The 22,731-nt window shown below is 38.1% G+C and overlaps 1 protein-coding gene across 3 annotated transcripts in view; it reads left to right on the top strand.

Annotated features, from left to right (window-relative positions):
• Positions 1-3,572: 3,572 nt before the first annotated feature.
• The window catches only part of LOC149227630 (uncharacterized), an 83,385-nt gene continuing 64,226 nt past the window's right edge, over positions 3,573-22,731 (top strand). The window contains exons 1-2 of one of the 3 annotated variants that reach the window (XM_089377845.1): positions 3,573-3,728; positions 7,710-7,843. In XM_089377845.1, the coding sequence (XP_089233971.1) occupies positions 7,781-7,843 (63 nt within the window). In that variant the 5' untranslated portion in view covers positions 3,573-3,728; positions 7,710-7,780. Of the gene's footprint in view, positions 3,729-3,837; positions 4,315-7,709; positions 7,844-22,731 lie in introns of those variants that run through there. The other 2 variants (XM_089377846.1, XM_089377847.1) reach the window with 2 other exon arrangements.

Here is a 22,731-nt window from a genome sequence, read left to right as displayed (position 1 = left end):
CAATGCACAAGTGAAACCTATGAATGTGAAATCTCTGCAATGTGAAACCTCTGCATATTATCATAGACTCACACCTTGTAACAATGTATTATGCCTAGCGCTACAATTACATATAACATCATGCCCAACCATAAATACACAATGACAACATTTCTAGTTTACATTTCATCAGATTGTAGGAATACTTCATGATGAAACAACACATAATGCACATAATAATTCCAATTAAAACATAATACAAATGGGTATTCACTCTCGACATTGAATTTCCTTTATAACCCAATTTAATTCGAATCCAAACACAATGCAAAGTTGCTCTTACAAATCAATTTACCTTCAACTCTGCGAACTATGGACATTGAATGACTGTTATAAATGAATATACAATGCAAATGGGCTGGTAGGCCAACCCATTATGAGCATTAATTTACCTTTTTAAATCAATGCACTTCCAATCAAAACACAATACAAATGGGCAATGCACTCTCGACATTGAATTTCCTTTATAAACCAACATTCAATACATCAACAAATATGGAGACAGTGCAATAAAGAAGCTCCTCAAGATGGCAATTTACAAAAGGACAACTTAGATCCATCTGATATAATCTCAATAAGACAACAAACTAAATCTGACCAGAACCAAAACCATTTCCAAAATGACATAAAATCCAGATTTCTCCACAAACCAGATGCCACAAAGGAATGAAACAACAATACACAAGTGAAACCTCTGAATGTGAAATCTTTGCAATGTGAAATCTATGCATATTATCACAGACTCACACCTTGTAACAATGTATTATGCCTAGCGCTACAATTACATATAACATCATGCCCAACCATAAATACACAATGACAACATTTTTAGTTTACATTTCATGAGATTGTAGCAATACTTCATGATGAAACAACACATAACATTTAAAGCAATTAACTGTGTCGCTGAATTGTCTTGCAGCAATGAAGGCGATGAATGCACGAATTAATTAATGGAGCTCTCTGTGCACACCTTGTATTTAATCACTTTGTGATGCTATCATTTTTCATTTTCTTTAATTAAAAAAATACAGTCGATTATGCCAGGATTTCATGAGCGGTAGATTAGTATTTTTACGACTTCAAATGCTTTGGTAAAACGCATAAAGGCACAACTTAAGTAGCAGAGGTTTTCAGCTTCCAGATGATCAAGGTAACAATTAGAGAGTATCTGTTTATTGGAAATTATTGAGAAGCCAAAGCTGCAAAGCCCTCTAAGGAATATAAGAAAATTGACAATGACGAATATCTGAGCTATGGAGCCTTTTGACAACAATACACTAAAAATTTAAACACTCAAGAATCTACATAAAACGTAAAGTGTCAGGTATCAAAATTCAAAGACCGTCATCAAATTGAAGGGAAAAGCTGAAAATAGAGGGATTCTACACCTGTGAGACAAACATTACTGTCAGTCCACGCAACCAGAAAAACAAGTAGAAATCTGTCCTTACCTATGGGAAAAATGGGGTAAATTAACTGTATAAACCATGGAGCAAGAACACAAAAAAAAGGGAGCTAGAATAAACATATGACTAAGCATGGGCACCAACCCGTGAGCTCATCTGGGAAAAGAGATTGAAACCCTAGCAGAGATAGGGTTGGCAGCAGAACCTGCAAAACCCTCTAATGCAACAGGAAAAACAAATAGAAATTTGTCCTTACCTATCGGAAAAATGAGGTAAATTAAATGTATAAACCCTGGAGCAAGAACACAAAAAAATAAAGGGAGGTAGAATAAACATATGGCTAAGCATGGGCACCAACCCGTGAGCTCATCTGGGAAAAGAGCTTCAAACCTTGGCAGAGATAGGGTTGGCAATAGAACCCGCAAAACCCTCCAATGCAACAGGAGACTGACCGAACTAGCAGCCTGGTGGAATGGTGAAATCAAAACGAAGGAAAGGTGAAATGCCACTATGTAGACTTCAATTAGTTACAGAACAATATAAATTAGTTATCTATTATATGTAATTACGCAACGCAACTGAAACTCCTAGCAGAATCAAGTGTTAAAAAACACAACAGTGCAGCAAGAGCAAAAATAACAAAAATCCCAACAACAAGTTTAGGTGTTGAAAAACACAGTGGCGGTGGCTGGTAGGAAAATCCTACCAGATAGACGCATAAGCCATGTCCAAACGTCCTCCAAACCTCACCATACCTGCAACCAAAACTTGTAAAACATGAAAAAATTAGCAAATGGAAAAAATATACAAACACAATTCGAAAAAAACCATAAAAACCCATGTATTTGTAAATTTACCTTCGACCTCGAATTGGCTAGAATTTGGTACTGGCTCCTTCCCAAACAATAGGCCACGAGAATGAAACAACAACCAAGGTATCTGTAAACCCTCGGCGGTGCAGAACGAACAACAACAATGGCATATGTAAACCCCCAACCCTGTAGAGCGTTTAACAACAGTAGCAGAGTCAAACCCCCCTCGAAACAGGTAAAGCAACAAAACCCTAAACCATGAACAACATTGGTAGGCGGAATGAAACAACCATAGCATAAACCCTATTCCGTTTATGAACCACTGCAAGCAAACTTGCCGAGTTAGCAGGTTAAGAATGGCGGACAAGGTGCACAGGTATTGGAGCTGTCTTGCGCCATCGTCGGCGGAGCGCATCGCCCACACACCAGACCCTAAACAAAACAACACAGGGCAGAACAAACATCGCATAAAAAACCCGAAACAAACCCTAAACGATGATGAGTTGGGTAATTTAAATGAAGTCACCCACCACAACATGTGGCAGGCTCGTTTGGGCAGGTGTCGTACACCGGGGGCAGTTGTCCACGTTCCCAAAGCTGAGGTGGAGGGGAGGGCGCACAGGTAATGTCATCCCTCCCCAAGTAAGAATAACATAGATACATGACATATTGAAAGGATAATTGGCCAATTGATTTTGTACAATGCGACTATCTAGGGCAGGCTAGGGGTTGGGTGAGAGGATCAATTAGCGGCTTCTGTGGAGAGAGGGGAAATTAGAAACAATACAACACTTTCTGATTCGGTTTTGCAAACCAAAAACACATTGTGGAAGGGATAGTCTGGCATCTAGACTGTAAACAACATAGGAATTGCGGGCGGCTACACCGAAATGAAGCGGTTTCCTGTTTCACGTTCCAATTCCTTCGTGTCGGGCTTCTAGCTTTCAGTCTCTCAATGGCGGTCGCTATTGCTTCAATGTGAAATTTCGAAATTGCATAGATTTAAATATAGGTAAGGTCTTTACCTATCTCTATGATCTAGTTAATATTTAATATTTCTAGTAAAATCATGAACAAAAAGCTAAAAATCCAACTTATTTTGCATTCATAACTTAAAAGTCTTTAATTTTTTTTAATAAAAAACCACTCTTTATTTAACTATATTGCAGGAACTAAGAAACTTTGGGAATCGGATAAGGTAAATAAAATTCCCTATCATTCAATTGAAAATAAAAATATAACACAATTACTCATTCCATTCGTTTCAAAGAAATCTGAACTTAAATCATGATGAACTTTTTCAAAATTTCAGAAAAGTTCATCACCCAAACAGTAATTCTTTTATTTATATACGGTGATAAGTGCGAAGGAGCGATATCTTGACGGTGGGTCAATTTCTCTTCAGGAATATGTGCGATAGATCAATGTCCAGCCAACCGGACGCTGCAAGCTATGGAGTACTGTAAAGGTTATCAAAAGTTGTTTGAAAATGCTTTTTTCGTTTGCATTCGGTAAAGCATAAGAACGAATTTGTGTTTTGATTGCTGCCTTTTATTTATTAATATTGTATAGATTCAAAGAATTCTATAAACCCCGAAGGATCATAAACTGTAACCTTTTCCAGAATTTAACAGATTAAAGGATTGGAATTTTACTTCATTGCGTGTGTTTTTAATTTCCACTCTGCAAAAGCATACCTTCATCCATTCCCCACGGCATTAGATTCAATCTATTCTATTAGGCCCTTTAAGCGAAGTCGTGGGTTCAAACCCGATCGAATGATACGAATTGGATACCGTTTGGTGTAGAATTCCGATTGATTTCGTGCTGCGGAGGTTCACAGAACGGAAGCAGCAATGGGACGCCCCCTTTCTTAACGAAGACGTATGATATGGTGGACGACCCAACCACGAATTCTATGGTGTCCACTGTCATGGAGTCCCGGAAGCAACTATTTTATTGTGTAGAATTCCACTGAATTCTCCCGTGCTCTCCTCCTCACTTACTTTAAGCACAACAACTTCTCCAGTTTCGTCAGGCAGTTGAATACATATGTAAGTATGACTGTATATGAATGTTTAAAATGCTATGGAACAGTAAATTGATTGTTGGGAGCTGAAAACACTGCTCCCACGTTCCCCGATCAGAGTCACCAACGTGCCAGAAACGTGCCCCCGTTCCTGTTGTCGTTCCCCATGAAAAATGATTGTTTCGCTTCCATTCCAAAGCTCCCTGGAACGCAGGAACCGCTGGAACGGGTTCCCTGGATGCCGGGAGCGGTTCCCTTGTAACTAAGCCAATAAGTGAAAACCCAGAAAATTATTCCCGCTAATAATTTAACCTTCTAACAGTTGGAGTAAGCTCTAAATAATCCCAGAACAATGATATAAACTTGAGAAAGAAATATAGAAACTAATATAAGGGTTTGGGTTATGTATACTTACTTGGAAATGGCACTTCTGGCTTGAAATATGACGGATCTGAAGTATATATTGCTGTAAATTAATGCAGATCTGCAAAATAAACTCTATACCTCATGAAATATGTGTGATTAGCCGTAAAAGAAGGTATATCTCTCCCTTGGATAAATTATAAAAATGTAGCTCAAAACCCTAAGGGATAACCAGATATCTTGAGATAAAACTTAGAAAGTACGAGCTAGTGAATATTTTGATTTTATAAAGTAGGAAAATAAAAGATTTTGATATTTTTAATTAACATGGTTGATGAGATATGTTTACCTTGGCCAAATATTACCTTTCAAGTGTTGAGTTCCAAATCACAACCACTCTTAAGTTAGCCTTGCACTTTGGACAAGAGATGGGCTTGGAGTTGAGAAGATTAATCACCCCCACCTTTGTTTAAGATTGCTCCACAGGTTCCCAACCTCAACTAGGAGCGACTTCTAGTGAAGTTTCTTTGATCTTTGGGTTGACTACGAGGTTGGTAGAGATCTTCATCTAGCTGAAGAAATCCCCTGTAAGGATTTGTCCAACCACTGGATCCGATAGCTCCAACCTCTGACAACTTTACAATGAAGACTAGTGCCTTGGTCGTCTCCTCCACTTGGCTATGTAGCCCCATGGATCAACCCTCCAATTGTTGTGTAACCGGGGTTTCCCTGTGTCTATCTTATTAAGAACAATTATAACAAGAGTTAAGAAAAATTGAAATAGAAAGAATCAACCCACAATGTACACATAAAATTTGCAATGAAAGCTCTATTATGGCATTATGATCTCATAGTTCAAGAACAACCAAAATGAGAGGAGTGGCTAGCCTTATACAATTTCTCTTAGTAAAGGCTAGTTGGATTGCACTCTCAAAAATAATTTTTTAGTTGTCATCCACAACCTGGAGACGATTTAAGTTCAATAGAAAATAATTATATTACAATGTTTGTCCACATGAAGAGTTCAACTTAGTCTTGATTTAAAGGAGGAAACGTTCCCTTTGATTTGACTAGGTTATGATCCAATGGCTAGGTGATGTGGCTCGATCTACTTTACTTGGCTCGATCTGGTCCACAGGAAGCTTGAATTGATCCAAGGAAACTCGATTTGTTGGAAAAGAGGGTGACTTCACTTTGTAACAGCTATATTTTTTGGTCACAAGAGGTCCAGTGTTCCCATTGACCCCATAACCAACTCAATGTTCCACATTATTTATCCCAGACAGCTAGTAAAGGTGATTAAATTGCCCAATGGAGGGAGATCTCTAACTCCGTAGAGAATTTGAGGATTCTGCCACTTGGATTTGGCCAATTTTTTGGATAAATTTTGACGTAAAGATTGTCTCTTCATGCCAAAATTTGACCTTGTTTTGCCACCTAGAACTCCCACATGCTACTTAGCCACCTTCGATTGCAGTTTTCTGGGTGATGCTTTCACATTTTGGAAATATTTCTCTATGGCATGTCATCTACATTTTATTTCGAGCAATTTGAGACCATGTTGACTTTTTTGACCTTGGAACCGCATGTAGTGGAAAACATGCATTGCCTCGAGAATTGTGAATTGCTCAGAACTGGGAGACTGCTATGTTAAGAACTGTCTGATAGATACTACACCAAGGCCAAGGATACATACTGACCCCATGACACATGAACATGTGGTAAGACATAGGTGTGCACGACATGGGCTGGACTGGCTCCTACAACTGCAATCGCCCCTATATGATCAAAGGCTGCCTCAAACCACGAGTCGTAATGTGATCCACTCCTAGTCCCTCAATCCTATCCAGGAGGAAAGGAGCTAGGAGCAGGAACCAAAGGGACCGGCCACGGCTGACCATAACAGGCCTAGGACACCGTCATACAAAACCTCACATGGGCTACAAGGCTTTAACTTGCATCCTTGGGCTTACAATGGTGTTATGCAAAATGAAGAAAAAACCATATGTATCCCTGTTGAAATGAGGGGTAACAGGAAAATTAAGGTGTTCTAAATCAACTAAGAATCCTATATTTTATGAGCACACCAAACACATTGATGTACATTGTCATTTCATCAGACGGCTTGTACATTATCATTTCATTAGACAACTTGTAGAAGAGGAAGTTGAACTTGAATATTGTACCACACCAGAGCATACTGCAGACATTTTCACCGAACCGATAGGTCCATATAAATTTGTGAAATTTAGAGGTAAGCTTGGTGTATTTTCTAGAATGACCCTTAAGGGAGGATGTTATTGTAAATTTTTTTTTGGTAGGTAAGCGCCCACGGAGGGTTTTAACCAGTGACCTATCGCAAGGAATGCCTTAACAGTGCACCCATTCACCGTCAATCCAAAGCCCCGTGGGCGATATTATTGTAATTATTAATAATGGTCATTGATTGGTATTTAGCATCTACTTTGCATAAATACACAGAACATTAGGCACTTTAGAGTTAATTATGAATTAACAAGAGGAGGTTACACAGTGTCTTTCTCCTATACATCTGTACGTATCTAAGAAGACATGTGATGAATTGATGAATGATAATTTGATGGCTCCCTTGTTAAAAGTTTGGTCTCTTCTCTATTCAACATATGTATAATCTAATACTTTTGAGTCCCATTGATCAACGAGTTTGGTCTTCTCTCTATTCAATCTGTGTGTATTGTAATACTTTTGAGTCCCATTGACCTACTTTTGTGGTCCTTTCTTGGACATTAATCAAATTACCTTATCTTCATATTAAATGTGGCTTAGACTCTCAAATATTTGTATTCACAGGTAGACATGGAGTAGAAGCCATGCTGCCTAAGCTATTGCTAGCAGGGCACTGATTACTAAACATTTATGTTTTTTGGAAGCAAGTGGCATTGAGTAGTACCTCCATTATTAGCTGGTCATAAGTTATTGAAACAATATTTATTTTCATTAGAGGTGAGTAGCATTTCCAATTATTACGTACATATAGGTGCTATTATGTAATGTTGTTCTGTATTTATGATTTTGCAGATATGATTTGTTGCCATTTCTATTCAACACTTCAGGCAGCAACATACTAACAAGTTTATTCATTATTCATTATGAAATCATCAAAAAAAGCTGATTTGCACCAGGTGGTTGTACTAGACAAAGCATTAAAACTGGTATGTATTTCTTTATTTGTAGCACAAAAGATTATGTATATGTCCTTTGTTTTTATGTTGTAGCTTGTAATTCAAGTTTTTAGTTTTCTTAATAGCTGATGTTCACGCTGAGATGTTCAGTTCATGAAAGATAAATTAGTGTACAAATAGACAAATATTCGTATTCCATCTCATCCCTTGTCTTCTTTGGAGTGAAAGGACCAGAGACATTGCTTTGACTAGGATCAATGGTATTATGACTTCAACCTTTTGAACATCTCTTTTTAGTATCTACATTGATGAGCCAGAATTCTTTCTCAGGTATGACATATAGGATGGTGATGGTGTCTTCTACATGTTGCCTTGATCTCGTTGCTCCTAGTTGTTGATGACATGATCCTCTTAGCTTCCTCAATTGAGGGGCTGCAAAGATAGATTGATACCCTTTCCAACATTTTGTGATCTTTGATAGTTGACAATTAACCACTTCTACTTGTGAGGGGAGGAGATTGAGACCACCACAACCTATACATACTTGGGGGTTTAGTTCATAAGGCCTTAGTTTAGTTTAAGACACAACTTCCAGTCTTGACTTAATAAGTTGTATGTATCCCTTGCCCTCCTTGAGATATGGTGCTTTTAGAGTCACTTCCATAGTATCACGTCTGAAATCACCTTCTGGACATCTATGTCACAAGGTTCGTTGAACTTCAACCTTGAGGTTCGAATTTTGGCGAACCTTAAAAAGATTTTGAGGTTCGGCGAACCTCATCGAATCTCATGGCCATTAACCAAGTCCATAGATCAAAACTCGTGACCTCATGTTGCAACTCAAGCTTGTAATCTATCCTTACAATTTCCATGTTCATGATAGCATTTTTTTTATTGATGTTGATTTCTTACAATTTTATCCTATATTTCATTTTCAAGTTAATATATCTATACATATAGAAAATGTATATAGACGAACCTAATGGCGAACCTTATCCGAACCCCATCAAAAAATTCGAACTTGAACCAAACCTAATCATTGCCGTACCCGAATTCGAACCCGAACCATGTGACATTGCTGGACGTGATCATTAGACCCCCACAATCCCTTATGGTTTTGAGGTTTGGGGACGTAGCGTACTTCAAGCCGATTGGGGGAAGATAGAGAGTGCAGGCTCTTATGTTACAATGCATCATTTGCGACAAACAAACAGTTCCTTGGTTCATTGTGTAGGTGACGTTTGAGGCCCATCCTTTGCACCTTGAGACCATCTTTAAAATTATATCTTTTCTTCATAGAGTTTGGACTCTAGGTGACTTTGCTTTTGGTAGATGTTAATACCCTTAACTTGTCCTCTACAATTTTGAGGCTACATTGGGTTCCATGGACAAATATGTTGTTGGATTTTGGACGTTTCTAGGGTATGTTAAAAAGTGGAAATCCCTCTTAATTGCCTTCCGCCTATTAGGTACTCTTTAGATGCTCTAGGTCACTTATTTAAGTGGGACTTGAATTGGAGGATTAGAGAGGACATCAACATGCAATGCATCCAGGTCACTTGGATTACACTCTTTCAGGGCTTTAGCCCCAAGCTGTTCTTTTTTTTTGACGACTTCATGTGGTGGAGAGAAACTTATGGTTAGACATGCATACACATGCAAACATTGGATGCATGCCCTTGAAATGCCCCTTAGATAGTTTTAGGTAGGCTATCATCAATGTTGAGTTGACATTAACCACCACATCCCATGCTTCGATTGGATTTTCCATCTATGCCACTTAAACAAGATCAAGCTGGAGGTGCATGTCATGTTTCGATGTCCTAATTACTGACAAGATCAAAGGGAGTTATACTATCTCTGTTGGAACTCTAATGGCCCCTGTTCAACATTCTTCAATTATCTTGACCAAACATGCCTAACTTTTTTGTGGGGGAGATCTTCAAACATAGATTGCACACCTTGCATGGATCTTCTTTACTAGATATGCCTAACTCTTTTTCACGAGGAATTCTTGAATGCAGATCATAGTCCTTGTGTGACCTCCCCCTATAAGAGCCTATCAATAGGATCACCTCTTTCTTCCCCATTGTCTTGTTTTCCCACAACAACAAGCATTAGGAAAAGATACATGCCACCCTAGATATCAACTTAGTGAGGCTACATGTTGCTTCTTGCCCCTGCTGGGTTGACTAAGCTCCACGAGGCTTCCAAAGAGTTCTTGATCTAGATCCATGGATAGGCATCACTAGATCAATAGGAGGACTAGTTCTAGCCTCATGAAGATCTTAGAGTTGAAGTCTTTCCATGGATAATCCCACACTCTAGGTTCACTTGAGCAGTCAATACTCTATTTGGGCATCGTTATAACCTCTACTAGGGTTCAAATCCTTAGAAAAGTGGCCCTTACACTCCTCCAAGAGGGCTGATGTATTGTTTGAGCTGCTATGGTTGTTTACACAAGGTTGAGTGGACACCTAACAATGTAAGCAGTATACCACCTATTGATAGGTGGTGGATACTTGCCACTATATTGTGATAAGGAGGCATTATCCAAAGAAATATATTTGTCATTGACTTGGACAAATTGGCTAGAGACTAGCGGTTTGTTTATGTAATCAATGACCTTCTGTAATCATTGTGTTTTCATGCATATGTTTGAGTGAAAAATTCATGCTTTCCATCGTCTGCAATCTATAGGAAATGCCTTATTAGCACTCATGGTGCATGATGACTTGTACTAGTATTGAAGACCTTTTGCAACAAGTTGTTTATGAATAATTTGGTTTGGAGGCATTGGTTGCAACTTATGATGTGTATTCTCTCATTGAGGATCACTTTTTGAGGCATCTACGCATATTTTGATGCATTTTTCTTTTTGGCTACTTTTGAGAGACATCTTACATTCCCTGAGGCCTATTACCCCACATGTCAACTGGGGTACATAAAAAATTTTGTAGCATCTTTCATCACCACTATAAGCCTAGTGTCACAAGTCAAAAGCGATGTAAAAACCATGTGAGGCCTTGTATTGGGTATCTAGATCAGTGTCTTTGTCATTGTGTTTGTATTTTGTAGTCTTGGTCGGACCATGGCTAGTCCCTTAAGGTTCCACTTTGGGTTACTCTCATCCTGATCGAGATTGGAGGGCCTTAGGTGAACTCTCTTGTAGACTCATGGTTTTTATGGGAGCATGCATTATAGGGGTGATCACTAGTGTATGGGATGGTCCAGCTTGTGTGCAGGTGCACCCATGTCATTCCGCATGGTAAGGGTCTATTGAGTCTGTAGGTGGCCTTGGATTTGGTGCAGTATTCCTCATGACAACTCTAAGAGCATGGCAATGTTATTTGATAGCATTCCACATTTCCCAAGGCAATTCATGACTTCCAATGCAAAGTGGTATTGTTGTGGAAATTGTAACTGGGTTCGGTCTTTATAATTATGTCTTTGTAAAATAAGTCAAAAAGAATTTATTCAAGACAAAAAGAAAATGATCTTATCATGTCCCTTTTGGACATCTTTAAAAGAAAGAAAAATAATTGATGGAGATTTCCGGAAGAGAACTGTGTAATTGATTTACTCTGTCCAATGTTTTAGATGGTTACTTCATCCATTATTAGGAACCAAAGAGCTGCTGAGTGAACGAGTGTTGAAGAGCCTTTTTATAGGAGAGAGAAAACCAAGTATGCGTTAGAGAATAAACATGGTCCGGGTCAAATGGTAACAAATTATTAAAAATAATTAATAAGAAAACTGATTTTTTGACTATATATATATCTATATACAAGTAATTAAAATAAATAAATTAAAAATAACAATTTAAGTTTGAATTTGACCAAATTCTCAAATGAGAATTAAATACTTTAGAACTATAAAATACGAATAAAAAATAATGATTAATAAAAAATATTATTAATTAAATAATATAAATTTGAATTAAGAGTTAATAATCAAATAATATTTAGTAATTAAATTAATATTAAATAAGAATTGATAAACGATTCGAATAAGAATAATTTCGAAAGAAATCAAATAAGAATAATGTAATAATACATAGTTGAAAAATTAAAAACAAAGTCTTTAAATAGGCAGGAACAAACAAAATGGTTGCCAATCAGAAACTAAAGATAATTTAGGCACAAATCAAACTAAAGATTTTTTTTCTTTTTTTCTTATAAATTAGAGATTATAAGAAGAAAGAAAGGAGAGATAATGAATCATAAGGAAATGAAGAGGATGTGATGAAAAACAAAAACAATATAGGGAATGAAAGGGTGAGGAGGAGGATGAAGGGCGTGAATCAATGGGAGAGCTGGTGGATGACGGGCTTCTAGGATTAGCTAAGCCTATATCCATCTTCTCTATTAAAATTATTAGGATTCTTCTTGATTTCAAGGGCTTCTCGAATAATGCGAGAGTTATAAAAAGGAACAGAGGCTAGGATCTTTGATTGATCAAAACAAATCAAATGATAGGACTTAAATGAGTGTTTGTCGATGACAAACTTTGATAGATAGTTGTGGTTGGTATCAAAAATGTGTTCTTTGAAGTGGGCTTTGAAAGGGCGACCTGTTTGGCCAATATAGTATTTTCCACATGAACGGGGAATCTGATAGACCTGTGATCCTTGCATGGGATCAAAATAATTGCTTGAGGGTTTTATGGGGCTTGAATATGGTTTTTATGTTTTTCTTGGCCAAGATTTTCGCTATAAGATCTGTGGTTCCTTTAATGTACGAGAGTGTAACTTGGCCACAAGAAGGAGAAAAAATAGGATTGGTGGATCTAGGGTGAGAGACAACTTGAAAGGCTTTTATGATTTGAGCGTTGGAATAATTTGTTATCATTTTGACCCGGACCATGTTTATTCTCTAATGGATACTTGGTTTTCTATCTCCTATAAAAATGCTCTTCAACACTTGTTCATGTTGAATTTCCACGATCTTGGGTTTAGGTTAGAATTTTAAAATCTCTGACGTTACCAAACCAAGAATCTCAACTAGAACTACTTTGCACAACGGAAAATATAAAGCAGTAAATCACATATGCACAATTATACACAATTTTTAACAAAATTGTACAATAATGTACAACCCAATCTTCGTTATATTAAACCTAAGTCACCAGGTTCGAGTTCGAGGACCATGAAATTCGAATAAAGTTCGGCAACTCAAATTTTGTCGATAAAATTCGACATATAGAAATTCGAAAAAAAAATGTATATTAAAGATAGATATATCAATCAAGGCATGAAAAACAAGCCAAACCATCTTCCTATTATTTAGATATACTATTAAGCTACCTAATTGTTCTCGCATAAAAATAGTGATCCAATCCCTCTCACCTCCATCAAATCCTCCATCAAATTATTAATCATCTCCATCCTAAAAATACTAAAATATTTTTAAATATATTTCTTATAAAATAATATACTTAATTTCTCCAAATTTTTTAAAATTATAATTTTATTATTTTTTTTTCACATTAATATTAAAATTTAAAATCTAACTGTAAACCCATTAAAAAGGTGAATTCATAGCCATTAAATTTATTATTATATGACCTTTTCTTTTTATACGTGATATCTATATAGAACATATATTACAATCTTTTCGATTCTAAGAATGCAATATATAAATTACATATTCCATCTTTTCGATAATACACTTCATTCGATCTTAGATTCTGGAATACGGTTTATTATTTTTATTTCTATTACATTATATATTTTGGTGAAATGTTTATAATTATATCTTTTTAACAAGTTTATAAAACGAAAACATTAAAACGCTACTATCCTTTGCTGCAAAGCGCGGGGAATATCCGTGGAAAAAGTGCTCGCTGCAAAGCGCGGGGACCATCCGTGGAAAAAGTGCTCTAACAATTTTATTTAAGTAACCTTAATAAGATTAGGGCAATGAAAAGATTGGATTTGATCGTGAAATTTAGATAAAATAATTGACATATTAAATATGTTTTATTTGAAAAATGGATATACGTTGCTGCAGAACGTGGCGGGCAAGTGGAAACACGACTGATACTTTGAACCAATAAACAAATAGGTTCGCCATTTGATTCACGCTACGCAGCAACAAAAGCCCACGGTTTATGGATTGAATGTGGGCGAACATATGCAGGAACGCATTAAATACTATACACTCTCGCGGGCGTTCTGCCAGACGTACTCGCAGATTTAAGTAACACTCATATGTCCTACTGCAAATTGTATCCATAATATCATTGCCCTCGGTTTTTGCGAACACATGGAGAAGGCCCACTGGTTTTGGGTTCTTTAGTTACACCTCACGCCTATTTCTATCGTGAAACAATGAAACCCGAGTCAATGAAACAGTCAATGAAACCTAAAACTAAAACCCGCGGGCGAAAAAAAAACGAATTTAATCATTAGCAGTCGAATTTCAACGTATTCAAACGAATTTAATGGCGATTTTATTCGTCTCAAATTCGAATTCGACATGAAATTCGAGTTCGCCGAATTTAATGGCGAACTCGAACGAATATGTTCGTTTGGCCTTCAAATTCGCCGAATTTCAAATTTTATGGATAAAAAACGGCGAATCCGGTGACTAAGTATTAAACCAAATCTGAATAATACAATAGTTTATGGAATACAAGATACAATGACAAACTTCGCTGCAACTTTTATGTCATATCTTATCCTGTCGGTCCTTCGCTTCCGTACTGCTCACTAGTTGCCCTTCAGTCCTTCAAAGGACAACACATCAAGACTCTAGGAGGGCTACCACCTAACACTGCTGCAGGTCACTTCTGCTGCATGTACACAGGCTGATCCAATCTACTCTCTAGGCTGGCCAATACCTGAGCTCCAATTTGCCAATCTAGCAATCACTTTCATCCATCAAAGTGTTGCTCATTAGGCTCAAATCTTCACCCAACCTTCAACTCTTCTTCGTCACTTCAAGATAGCCTGTCTAGGGCTACTTTGGGTAGCCAACACACTGCCCTCCACTAGGTCAATGGCACCCAATCCAGTCACTGCAAGATCGGCTTCTATGTCGACTTTCGATCACCAAATCAAGCCTCCAAACTAGCTCCCACAGGCTGCATATATGAATAATCCAAAACTGGTCAAAACTTTGATCGAACACATGACACAATTGCTGCTGCAACACTGCTATACAACTATCCCTAGTTAGGGCATGTGCACGCTGCAACAACCCTTATAAACCCACACAACAACCTCCTTTTAACTGCGACCTAGTCAAGGTAAAGTGCTGCCTCCATATGCTACTGTTCTGGGCATATGGCTGCCCCTCAAGCCTCCACGCAACCCTGTTTTGGAGTGGCTAGGCCTATGGCCTACCACAAATGTTTGTAGCACCCTAACAACCCTCCAAAACAATCACACCTTACCTCTTTTTGCCCTCAAACAGTCCGCAAACAACTCCTCTTCTCCTCGACCCTTCTAGTAAGGTACTCGGCCTCCCTCCAACAGTTCAAATCCCTAAACTAGGGTAGAAATAGCCCTGTCCTTATTCGTTGGTCTGCCTCTCTTAGCTACGACCCAAAACAAAGATAATCTCTCCTCCAACGAGCTTGTCTTCAAGTGTGTGTTGCACAAATGGATGATTAATTGACCTCCACAACACCACCTATTGATACACCAAAAGAAGGGCTCCACGAATTAGATGAAGAGACATGTCTATTGGACGAATTCCTCAAGCCTACATGACTTGACTGTCCATACATTAATTGTCAACTTCAAAAATTCATAACTTCATTTCTAGAGCTTCGATTTGAGTGATCTTCGAAGTGTTGGAATCAACACGCCAAGCTCTATCACCTCAAATTTTCTCATGCTCAAATTCATCATGGTTTTGGCCCAAATCTCGATTGGTGAAAAACCCCAACCTTGGGTTGCAAGCCCACAAGTGACTCTTGTGGTGCTTTTCCCTGCAATCCTCGAACCCTAGGGCTTGGAGTACCTCCCAAGCTACTCAAAAATCAACAGTGCACTCACTAGCTCTTTGGTCCCTGATGATGGATGGAGTAACCATTCGAAACGTTGGATGGACTAAATAAATTACACAGTTCTCTTTCGGAAATCTCCATCAATATGAATAATTATGAAAGCCTCCGATCACTTAAGAAAAATATTTTTTTTATGTATCTATCAGTCAAACCCTATATGCCAAGTCGGTCCTCTAGATGTCAAGTTGGCCTGCTCAATAGAGGCACCCTTTCACATGGATAGGAAGGCTATTTATACACCTATTCGTCCTTCTCCAAACTTTGAACTTCTGTGGCAACTCGTGTATCACATCTGAAGAATAACAAAGGCACATCTGAGGCATAACAAACATACTTTGCATGGCATAACAAAGGCCCATTTGAGGCATAACAAAGGCACTTCGCATGGCATAATAGAGGCATTTTGCATGGTGTATTTGAGGCAGAATCAAGCACATTTTTGAGACAGTTTGTACATCCTTTCGAAGACACGTATCCTTTATGGTATGTAAGGCCCAATCTCCTGAAGCATCTGAGCTATCTATAACACTATGTTCTTGAAGCATCTGAGTTATTTATGGCATTGTGTATGTTCATGTGGTATCTTAACTATCTATGGCACTTCATATGAAGTTTTCTGAGGCAAGCCATGAGAAATTTCTTGTATTAAGGATAGACAAGAGGCATATTCTGGACAAACTTGTCGCAACATTCTTGTGGACTAGTGTTTTGATGAAGGGTTGACGTGTTGTTTGAGGGATTAGTTGTTTCTATGACTTGGATTTCTCCGGTTGACAAAGATTTTATAAGGAAAGGTTTTCTGAGTTTTCCTCTTGCGGGTTTTGCCCTGGCCATTGGCCTAATCTCTTGTGTCTCTTGTGACTATGATCTATGCCTTCCTTATGTTTGAATGTGTAATTGCTTGATGACATAACTTAATGAAGTAAATGCTACAAGGAAACATATATATATCAATCACAAGTAATTATCATGATAAGAAATTCTAGCTTGTAGACAAATTTCAACACTTGTGGATCAAAAATTCAACTTGGTCTTAGATTGTGTGGTTTGATGAGAGGATTCCGTACCACGTGGAATTTTTTCAATCAAAGTATCCAATGGCTAGTTACAACTTGGTCAATAAGTGAGAGCAAGTTTCTAGGGGGAAAAATAGATAGAGCGTCTGGCATAATCATATATGCATTACGTCAAAAGTGATCAGTATGAAGAGACAAACAATACCCACGTGTCAGATTTAAGAGAGCAGCTAGGCCATTAGAGAACTATCACAAGGAGGTGATGACGTGGCATATATGGTGATGATGTGGCAAAACCCTATAGGATATGGAAAATATGAGAGATACCTAATATAGATTTGCACTAGTAGAGCAACACCCATGTTCTAGAATTGCCAAAAGGGCACGGGCGTTGAAGATCCAACGAAAGGGCAGCTAAGTTGAATTACTAGGAAAACATCAAGTTGAACTAGCTGTTGGAGGTCAAATTAGTTGTTGGGATGAGTCAACTAGCTGTTAGGACTAGAAGGAAGATGGAATTTGAAGTTGAGTATTGGACCAAGAAAGTAGCCATTGCAAGATAAACCTTTTCACTAAATGACCAAGTTGAATTCCTCCATCAAGTCACACTCCTCTAAGGACCAAATCGAATTCATCATGGACCAAACAAGTGGAATGTTGAGCCTACTAAGCCTATTGTTTTGACTGTTGACCATCGTGGTCCATGAGTGATGGGAATCTTGAGCTAATTTGTGGAAATTTGTCCAAGTTGACCCCCTGGTGAGTGAATGAAAAATTATTTTGTAACATTTCATGAATTGTTTACACTGTCTTCGACACGGGATGGCTAGTAAAATATTTTCTTGGGGGAAAGTCAAGACTAGCCATTAGCTAGCCATTTTCTAGCCATTGTAACGTTTTCTATAAAGGTTAGCCTCCCCTAATTTGCAATGTTGTTGTTGTCATTTGAGATTAATGCTTTCATAATAAAAGAGCTCTTTGCAAACCTTTGTATATGTTTTTAATATGCATTGTGTGGCGTGATTCTTATTTTTATTCTTCTTCTTGATATATGCCTTGGGGTTTTTTATTCTAATTTTCTTTGGTAATAAGTAAAATCATGCTAAAGCTGACAAATCTTGTAATTGAGGGGCTATAGTTACATGGAAAGGGCAAACTAGGGGGTAACCCCACTTTGTCAATTTGTTTTGAAGGTGCATCGATCCAAGCAACTAGACTATTCTGAGAGGGAGCTTTGAATTGTGCGATGTCTTGTATTCATCACACAAAGGATTCAAATGCTAGAGATGCCACTTTGAGAAATATTGCTCCTAAGTGGGTTTGAAAATTACAAGGAAGTTAAGTCAATAGTGGGGGCGATTTCTGTCCAAGACCAAACCTACTCCCTTGATTTCAGCTGGCTATATTGATCTAAGAGAGTGTCAATTTCACGCTCCAGCAAGGGTGAGGTAAGTAAAGGCACAGGTATAATCCAACAACCACTTCTTATTTAAAGAATCTAAAACTTTTTATTCTCTACAATTAATTTAGGGGTAACTAACATGGTTTATGGTAAACTAACATATTGATTTTTAATTGCTTATCTTATTTAGCAAGCTTTCCTTAGGAAGATTGTGTAAATTGTAAAATCTAACCAAGGGTAGGTACAAGTATCATTTCTAGTATGTTTTACACATGTATTTAGTTGATTTGTCTTGCAAATCTGAATAATTTTTTGCTATAACAAATTGGATCTGCAAATAGAGAGAGGTTTCAACTATCTAAGTGAGTTCATCTATCACCAAACCTCTTCCATTTACCCTATTGTACTTCAATTCTGCATTTTCTTGTGCAAAGTAAATTTCAAATAATTGCCAACCATTTTTAACGTACAAATCTAAATATTGAAATTTTTGGGTGGATTTACCGAAAGGGTGTCACCCACATTTCGAAAAGTGATTTCCAACTTGCTGGAAATCCACTTTTTCAACCATTTTAGGTTGAAAGGAAGCCCCAAAAGGGTCAAAATTGATTCTCATACATCTCTGCCCCTAGACTCACAATCTCGAAGTGCTTAGACACTTGTAGAGTTGTTGTTATAGGCTAAATAGGTTGTTGTCCCTGCACTTTATGTAGACTTTACTGTTAAAATTGGCAACTAGGGCCAAACTCCATGTGGGTCATATTATTTATGGCAACTGATATTTTTCTTTGATCCTCTCTCATTGAGAGGTGTAGGATTGATCTAAAGATCATCCGATTCCGATAAGTATTCACAGAGTTATGAATTTATTTGTGTTATAAGACAATTTGTCAAGGTCAACCAGCAACCAAATAAACCCCACATGTGCTCAACGTTTTAGCATAAAAGGAGATGACTTGAGAGTCATTTTACACACACACTTCTGTCTTGATTTCTCTCCACTTGTCTTGGGTTTTAGTGGAAGAGAAATCTAGGAGTGGAAGTCCTAGACATTGGAGGAAAAGAGGCTGCCCTAGACGCAGATAGAAGGCAACCCTAGACACAGATGGAAGGCAGCCCTAGACACAGACTAAAGGCTGCCCTAACCCAGACCTAAAGGCAACCCTAAACGATGGTCTAATCTAGCCCTAAATGATGCTCTAATCCAACCCTAAACGTTGGTCTAATTTAGCCCCAACCGCAGTCAAACAAGAGAGTCTTAGCCGCAGCATGAAGGGTCAAAAGGGACAACATGTAGGTTGCCTTAGACAATGTGAAGGGATGTGTGGACAACAGAGTCTTAACCGCCGTGTAAAGGGTCAAAGGAACAACAAAGAGGTGGTCTAATCCAACCCTAAATGATGCTCTAATCCAGCTCTAAACGCTGGTCTAATTCAGCCCCAACTGCAGTCAAACAAGAGAGTCTTAGCCGCAGCATGAAGGGTCAAAAGGGACAACGTGTAGGCTGCCCTAGACAACGTGAAGGGCTGTGTGGACAACAGAGTCTTAGCTGCCGTATAAAGGGTCAAAGGAACAACGAAGAGGCTGCCCTAGACAACGTGAAGGAGCTGTAGGGACAGCGTGGCCCTAACCGCAGTTAAACAAGCCAAAAGGAATAGCATAAGTGTGGAGGGTTATTCCCTTGGAGAACCGTAGCCTTTAGAAGGCTGTCTTGCCGAATTGTATGGAGAATAAGGGCTGTAGGGTGATGCCCTAACCTTTGATGCAGTACAGTAGTGCAGCATGGTGAAACAACAGATGGTAAGCATGGCAAGCATGGAGTTGCAAGGGACAACTGTATAATAAATAGGACAACGAAAGAATGCTAAGGCAAGACAGTAGTTGTGTCATGGCAGCAAAGGTACATGGTGCTACAAACTCATTGGATAGCAGCAAGCATGGACATCAGATGTATGGGGCAACAACAAGGTATGTTAAGATGCATGGGACAACAAGCATAATGCTGCTAACATGTATGGGACAGCAGCAAGGTATGTTAAGATGCATGGGACAACAAGCATAGTACTTCTAAGATGTATGGGACTACAACAAGGTATGTTAAGATGCATGGGACAACAAGCATAGTGCTGCTAAGATGTTGTTATGTAAAAATTAGTTAGTTATAGATTATTAGGCAAAGGGCATGATCAAAGATCATGCCTGTTCACCAAGAGGTACCTAAGGCGGTATATAACCAGGGCCTCTCAAGAGAATGTAATCATCATATTCAATTATTAATAAAATATTTTATCATGGCTGTCAATAGTTAAAATCTTGTGCTTCGTCACAATATTTAATAATTGTGCTTCATCTGGTATCAGAGCGAGTTCGCTCCTCGGGCTCTATTGATCTGCTGCCATCGGTTTTCTTCTGCTGCCACGATTTCCTTCGCTCATTCAACTCCACTATCGTGCTCCCACACCCTATCCTTCCGTCGTTTGACTGTGCATCTGCGCTAGTCTTCCCATCACCCGCTGTTCTGCCATTCCAGCGCAGTCCCCATCATTCCTTTGTTCTGCCGTTCCCATCAGATCACTGCGGCTCCCGAAGTATTGCTGCCGTCCGCTGTCTGCCGTCATTTGCACACCATCCGCTGTCCGCTGCACACCCGTCCGCTATCTTCTTCAGGCCACCCAAACGCTTTGTCATTTGACTTGTCTCTTCCCACATCGTAAGAACTCATATATATTATATCTTTTAATTTTATATATATATATATATATATATATACATACATACATACATAGTATATAGTTTAAAAACTATATATTATATAATTAGATTAAATTAATTTAATTAAAAAAAAAAGAGTTTATATATATATATATATAATTAATTAATTAATTAAAAAGCTGGTGGACAAATATACACCCCCACAAACTCATTCAATGTCGTCAATGTCAATGGCCGATTTCAGTAAAAAATTGATTGACTTGGAGAATAGGATTAATAGCCACTCCGATGATTTCAACAAAAATTTAGTCGATCTCGAAAGTAAATTTATCGGGCATTCTGACAATATGCTTCAAGATACGACAAATCGAATAGAATTACAGCTTGGGCAGAACTAGATCCAATCCGAAATGAATCATAATCAGACATTAGCATTGCTAAACACCTTGTGTGGAAGGACGAAGGTTACACTCGAACAACTATTCCAAGATGATGGAGGTAATCAAGAGCACAATTCATCAGATTCAACAAAGTCAGCAAATTCTCACGAAAAAGCAAAATCTCCAAAAAAATCAGCCACACTCCATCAAGGAAATAGTAACGCGACTTTTTCAAATAAGCAACTCTGGGATGCATTCAACAATCAACACCCTCTTTTCGTTCCACCATTAGCAACATATCAGCGAAAGGAAAAAGTCGAGATGCCTAAATTCGATGGGAACGAAAAATGCAGTGTTGCGTGGTTGAATAAAGTAGAAGAATACTTCGAGATTTACGACATCAACAATGATGACGAAAAGATTAGGCACGCTTCCATGAAAATGGAAGGAGAAGCATATAATTGGTATATGTGGTGGAAGAAGACGACAATCGCCATTAGTTGGAGAAAATTTAAAGATGCATTCTTTAAAAGATTCCAAGGTGTAAGGGAAGAAGAGTTCTTTTCAACACTCATCAAATTACGACAAAAAGGAAGTGTGGATGAGTACACTCGAGAATGGGAGACCTTAGTAACACGAGTACCTGGGTTATCAGAATCTCGTCTAATTCAATCATACATATCCAGACTTAAAACTCATCTACAAGTAGAACTTGACCTTCATGACATTACGTCAATAGAAGTAGCAAGATGAAAAGCAAAAACTGCTGAAAAGAAATTTGAACAAATACTGTGGTCAAAACCGGAAAAAGTATATTCGAGATGAAGAATGCCCCAGTCTGTGGATTCAAATAATACAAGATATGTTCCACCACATCGTCGTGAAGGTGAAAAATCTAATGTGGAAATACAAAGGATAAAAGAAGGCAAATGCAAACGCTGTGGCGAGAAGTGGGACCCTAAACATAGGTGTGCTAAAGGAAAAGAATCAAAGAACCTATATAACTGTGAAGCAACTAATGACTCAAATAGTGAGGATTCTGACATAGAAGAAACAGAAGATGCCCCAGAATTCTCTCTAGAATTAGATGACGGAAGTATTCCGCAAGTGTCATTATCAGCTATGACAGGTATATCACAACCTCAGACTCTAAAATTGAATGGACATATAAAGAAGAACAACATAGTGGTTCTCATCGGCTCTGGTAGCACCCACAACTTTTTAGATGCAACTTTGGCAAAGAGACTCAACATTTTCTCATTTCCCTTACCAAACATGAAGGTAATGGTAGTTGATGGTAAGAAGATTGAAAAGGTAGGGAAATGCCATAAGGTCAAATTGTAGATTCAAGACTTTAATTTATAATCTTCTTTCTTCACTGTTCCATTAGGC

The sequence above is a fragment of the Pinus tabuliformis genome, chromosome J (genome assembly GCF_031772625.1).
Source record: "Pinus tabuliformis cultivar Carrire ecotype Pingquan chromosome J, CPIR1, whole genome shotgun sequence".
In the NCBI taxonomy this organism is placed as follows: Eukaryota; Viridiplantae; Streptophyta; class Pinopsida; order Pinales; family Pinaceae; genus Pinus; species Pinus tabuliformis.
Note: the sequence above shows the minus strand (reverse complement) of the source record. Positions and strands in the feature narration are given on the sequence as shown.